The 6262-nt window shown below is 36.2% G+C and overlaps 1 protein-coding gene across 1 annotated transcript in view; it reads left to right on the top strand.

The window, feature by feature from the left end:
* The first annotated feature begins 738 nt into the window (after nucleotides 1-738).
* Nucleotides 739-6262, top strand: part of LOC129753735 (uncharacterized) — a 31070-nt gene continuing 25546 nt past the window's right edge. Inside the window, exon 1 of the mRNA XM_055749579.1 lies at nucleotides 739-2607. Coding sequence (XP_055605554.1) covers nucleotides 739-2607 — 1869 coding nt within the window. The remainder of the gene's footprint in view (nucleotides 2608-6262) is intronic.

The following is a 6262-nucleotide window of genomic DNA, read 5'->3' as shown; positions in this document are numbered from 1 at the left end:
AGAATCATTATCAGTTTTTTATTTCTTGTTTTGATGTAGTAAGTTAAGCTCGTACCTGAATTTTTAATTTGTTTTTCACTACTTTTTTCAAACAAACTGTAAAAATCTACGGTATTTTAATATGTCTAACTCAGAATCAGAATAAATAAACGAAACCCCGTGATATTGTGATTCACAAGTCAGATTAAAAAATGGATTCAGATAGAAAATCAAACAACCATCGGAATTTGAATTATAGATTCATGAAATAAAACTCATTCTTTGCCTCATAGTCGATATTGTGATGTGGAATTAAGATTCAGATTTCGTTTTTTTTTATTTCAGAAATCGTATTGAATTGATGAAATCGGAAACAGAATCCAAGTTCAAATTTTTTAACTCCGGTTAAAAATTAAAAAACAGAGATCATATACTAAATTAAGATGAGGCTCGTTAATGAGCTGTACAATCAAGATCAAGAATTCAAATCGCAAGAAAGAGACAAAAGGGAGAACTACAGGGATCCGTAAGATTGAAAACCTAAAGAATAAGAAAATGAACGAAATAAACCAACAACCAAACTGGATAGAAAACACTACCAACACAGAAATCCCCGACTTTCTCAAAAGAGTTCTTCTCCTGGGACCAAATTTCAACATACAGAGCAAACACAACATTCCATACGTTAAATTTGTTGCTGATGTTGAAAGCGCGATAGCAAAAAAACCAGAAGCAGAAGACATACGAGCAGACGTAGCAATGGCTATCTCCAATCATCTCAACTACCAACGTCAACCAAGATCAAAAGAAACAGAGTGGATAAAAAGAGATATCGTCAACAGTCGCGCTTTCCTGAAAACCCACGAAGACATTTACATCACTCGGGCGGACAAGGGTAATAAAACGGTCATACTATCAGCAAAAATGTCAATGCTGGTCTCGGACACCACCACATACCAACAAGTGAATTGTGATCCAACTTCCAAAATACTAAAGCAACTCAACGTAATTGTGGAAAAATGGCACCAAGACCAACACATCGACTACTTCACGAAAACCAAACTACAAACTTTCCACTGCCACCCGCCAAGAATCTACGGCTTGCCGAAGATCCACAAACCCGATCGTCCACTTCGGCCAGTGGTCTCCACAATAGGTTCGGCTACCTATAGCGTGGCGCGATATCTCACGGACATTCTGAACAACATCGTAGGTAAAACGGAATATCATGTGAAAAACAGTTTCGTTTTTGCCGAAGACATCTCGAAGGTGCAAATCCCCGAAGGCTGCGTGATGTTCTCTCTTGATGTCGTATCGCTATACACCAATGTTCCAGCAGAAAACGCGTATGACTTCATAGAGGACCAATGGCACAGGCTGCGCAAGTACACAACACTCTCCCTTGCCTCCCTACAACAAGCCCTAAGCGTTGTCCTCAAATCTTCCTTTTTCAAATACAACAACAACTACTATAAACAGATACACGGTGTACCCATGGGATCATCTATATCGGGATGCATAGCTTCAATCTGCATGGAAAAATTAGAACAAGGATGCATCGAACGTTTGAAACAAAAAAATATTTCGCTGATTGTTTACAAACGCTACGTCGATGATTGTTTTGTAGTCGCCAAGGAAAGTGATATAGATGCGATTTTCGAGGAATTTAACAACGCGCATAAAACCCTCAAATTCACGCTCGAGAAGGAGGATCAACAAACCATTCGCTTCCTGGACATGATTTTATCTAGACAACATGATAAAATTATCAAAACATGGTTCACAAAACAACCGGACGGACGATACTTGGACTTCAATTCGGAGAGCCCGTTCACGCACAAACAAAATACAGTTTTCGCTCTTGTGGACCGCGCTCTAAAATTATCTGATCCAGAAACCAGGAAGACAAGTATCGATGCGGTGAAAAACATCCTCGGCAAAAACAATTATCCACAAGACATACTACATAACGCCTTCGAGAAAAGGACACATGCAATGTACAATACACTACAAAACCAGAACCCCCCTGAATCTACATCTTCAAGAATGGCATCGATCCCGTACATACCCGGACTGAGCGAAAGGGTGGCCAGAATCCTTCACAAACATGATGTGATTGCCGCCTTCAAACCATGTGACAAAATAAAGTCAACAGTTTTCACGAAATTGAAAGACCCGATCCCCAAAATGATGCAAACCAACGTCGTATATTCAGTACCATGCAGCTGCGGTAAAGAATATATCGGCCAAACGTCGCAAACCTTGGAAAAAAGGACCAAACAGCATGAAAACAGCATACGGGTGAAAAACAAACAAACTGGCCTAGCGCAACACGCTCTGGAAGACGACGCTGACCACACCTTCGATTTTGCGAAAACCCAAATTCTGGAGAGGATCAGCCACAAGTCGCATAGGTTGATTGCGGAAAAACTACACATCAAACTGAGAGGGAACCAATCGGTTAATCTCCAGATTGATACGAAGGGGGTTTCCAATGCCTACAACGAGAGAATCCAAAAAACTCTGATAAACCGACGTCCCGACGACAGCAGCAGCAGCAGCAGCAATAGACTTGACTTCCTTTCCAATTTAAGCGACGACCTTAGCAGGCGAAAAAATAGCTTTTTTGTGAGTGTTTTTTACTTTTGTACTTTAACGTTTTATAAATTAGGCTATAGTTATTATAAAAAAAAAAATTTTCTCCTCATTTCACATTACAAAACAGTTTCTGAAGATGGTTGAAATAAAGCAGTAAACCGAAACGTAAAAAACCAGCAAATCTTTTTTCTAAACATCACCGAACAACATCAACGAGAACCCCCAAAAGATAAAACCAGCGGTGATCTAAACGGTCGTAAATCAAATATAAAAAAAAACCAATCAGAAGCTATAATTTATTTGTTATGAATCTGTAAAGAAATTTAATATTATTTTCTCCTTCTGAATTTTCGTTACCTGCTCTAAATTAACTTGCGCTTATAAGTTTACCGCAAATATGTATTAAAAAATTACGAAAAAATAACGGGCCTACAGTAAACTGCTATTTTAAGCAATGAAAACCCGATAGAATTCATAAAAAATATCAATTTTTTAGTAAATTTTGTTGTTGTAGTTGTTGAAGATCAAGTATTCAAAATTATTTCAGCCATTGGGATGCTGAGCTTTTATAGAGCATGAATTAAATGAGGATTACTTTCAGAAACAGAAAACTGTTGTTAAAAAATATACCATTATTTACCATGAAAATGGCGAGAACATTCTTTTGTAGACATTTTGGAAGATTGCCAGACGACTTGCTTTTGTAAACCGATTGTCCGGCCGAATAACTTTTATGAAACTTTTATAGCTTATAGAAGGTTTCGTTTCTTATAAATGATTTATAGACGCCACATAAAGTTATTTATTTGCCTGTTTATATGAAAGGGCTTTTATAGATCAAAACAGGTTTATAAGATGGAATTTTAAACCATTTGCATATCGACTATCATTTACAAATATATTATTGTTTTGTAAGGCCATGAAAGAGCAAAATAAAAATCAAATCAAATAAATTTATTGTTGTTATATAAGTTGGATATTTTATACGCTTATAGATGTCCTGGAGGCCAGTTGTAAAAAGGTTGCATTAATGCGTTTTAAAACAATAAAAGATCATATAAATCGTTTATAAACTATTGTTAAAGAATTATAAAACCAAAATGGATTTTAAGTGTTACTTGGGATATATATGTATGTTGGTTATCCACCATGTATTTGTTCACATGAATTCTTCAGATTATAAAGTCCGACAAATCTCCAATGCAGCGCGTACACCATACCCGGACCCCATGGCTTCGAATGAACTGTTATAGAGTGAATGTATTTTGTTGATGTGATTTATTTTGGAAGAGCGAGTCAATCATGTGTGCTAGTTTTCTTACAGGTACTCCGACATCCGACCTGGCCAGTTGGCAACTGATTGAACATATTAGTCAATTGAATATGGGATTCAAACCCAAAAGTTTTCTTGCTTTTACCGGGAATCGAACCCAGTACGCCTGGCATACCAAAACAAAACCCGCGCCAGTCTATCTGCTAGATCGCATCGGCCCTTTTTCACTCAAATGTCAATGTCAGAGGCTTATGTAGCGAAGGTATGTTCCCGATACAGATCTCGCCTGGAGAGAGTAGTTGAGGATGGAAGTGGACATGGACACATTGAGTAAAAGTGTCTCAATAAGTAGATCTTCATGCCTAAATGAATAAAAAGGTTTTTAATCTTGTTAACATCAAGAAGCTGATCGTGGCCTAGAGGATAGTATTATTGTCTTCTATGCCAACATTCATGAGATCGAATCCCGGTCGTGACATAACCTGTCACACATAGTATGATGAAGGTTGGCGGGTATACCTTGGAATTAATTGTACGCCTCAATGATGCAGTACATGCATGTGGATGGATCTTTTCAAGAAAAACTTAGATTGCACTTGGATATCCTACCTAGTCATGTGTGTGCTCGTTGGGTTACACGTGTTACTTAACTAAAATTACAGATTTTCGCTTTTTTATGGGTCATACTGTAAAACTCTAAACACACAATTTAAAGCATAGAACCATTAACTAAGCTTACCAGATACCTTCAGAAAAAAAATTGGACATTTCACGAAAAACTAGCGGAACATCAATACTAATGTTATAAAATCGCTTGATACATCTTTGTACCTGAAAATAATAAAATTTTCAAAGGTGATGGAAAGTATTAGAGAAACATGAGGTATCAAAGAAAAAAAAACACAATCCGTCAATATCATGAATTTTTCGGAATCAATTTTTCCCGGCAGGACGGTACATCGCCGAAAGAAGCGGAATATTTTGGAAACTCTTAAAGCCATAATTTTTATTACAATTCTTATACACACGTTCATACATATTTGTTACATCAGCTAAAACAGTTAATAAAAAGTAATAAAAATATGAATAAATGAAATTGGTTCAAGAAAATGTGTTCCCAGCAATACTGCCATCTATGTATACTGCGAACACTAAAATCGAAAATGTTGGAGTTCAGAGAAATTTTTAATCCTAAATTTGAAGAAAATTTTTATAATTTTAAACAGCCGTTTATGATCATTTCCCAATCTTATATAAAATAACTTGTCCATTCATGCATTGTTTGATTGAAAATAGTATGTATTCCGGAGAAACATCTGGAGCCATCATCATTTGGAAGCAACTTAGATCAAATTTTCTTCAATCGAAAAATATTAACATTGCTAAAACGTTCTCAAAGAACGTCTTACTAAACCAGATTGTTGTTGTGATGGTTAGGTAGGCTTGCCAGATTTCTCGGTTTTACCCGGACTTACCCAGATATTTGACACAAAAAGCCAGGATTTTGCATAGATTTTTTCCCTATATTTCCAAAACTGAGCAAAAAAAAAACTCAAATTGATTTATTATTATTTATTATTTTGGGTTCCGAAAACGATATGTTTTTGAGCAAGTTTTATCAGAATAATCATGAATAGGTTTTAGGAAGCCCATTTAAAGTACGATTAAAAATCTGCTGATGTTCCGTAGCTTTGACCAAATTTGTCCGCATTTTTCCCGGAATTTGGGTTGAAAATTTTAAAATCAACTGCCCGGAATTTACCCAGTTTAAAAATGAAATTGTCTGGATTCGCCCGGTCCGGATTGAAAATGATTGAGTAAAGATTTTATAAGAAGCATTTCCATCAAGCACGGACCAACTATTTTGAAGCGGTAGGATCGGAGAGGGTTAAGTCTGCCATAAAAAATTTCTCAGAAAAAGCGGGACATTATGAGAAAAAGGCGGGATGATGGAACATTTTCTGAAAAAGTGGGGCATGTCCCACTTTTGCGGGACGGATGGCAACCCTACCTAAAACTTAGAACTAAGGAATAGGAAATCAAAACTCAGAACTTTGAACTTTGGTCGCAGAACTCGGATTCTTAAACCAAAAAATCAAAACTAAGAAATCGAATTCCGATCCCAGACTTAAATTAGGAACTTTAAGCTCAGAATTCAGAACTGATTAAGTTTTAAACTTGAAACAATGTTTAATTCTTTTGTTGGTAGTTGAATAACTAGTAATTGGACATCCGAAATTTTGACTGAATTTAGCAGCCTGTATAAAGTACTATTTTACCTATTTTTTTCAAAATTTAAAATTTACGCATTTTTGAGATAATTGCAATGCAAGAGGAAAAGAAAAAAATATTTTGCACAGTTTCTTTCAAAATCCACCATTATCGATTCGATAGCTGGCAAAACCGTTGATT

This window comes from Uranotaenia lowii, chromosome 3 (genome assembly GCF_029784155.1).
Source record: "Uranotaenia lowii strain MFRU-FL chromosome 3, ASM2978415v1, whole genome shotgun sequence".
NCBI lineage: Eukaryota > Metazoa > Arthropoda > Insecta > Diptera > Culicidae > Uranotaenia > Uranotaenia lowii.
Note: the sequence above shows the minus strand (reverse complement) of the source record. Positions and strands in the feature narration are given on the sequence as shown.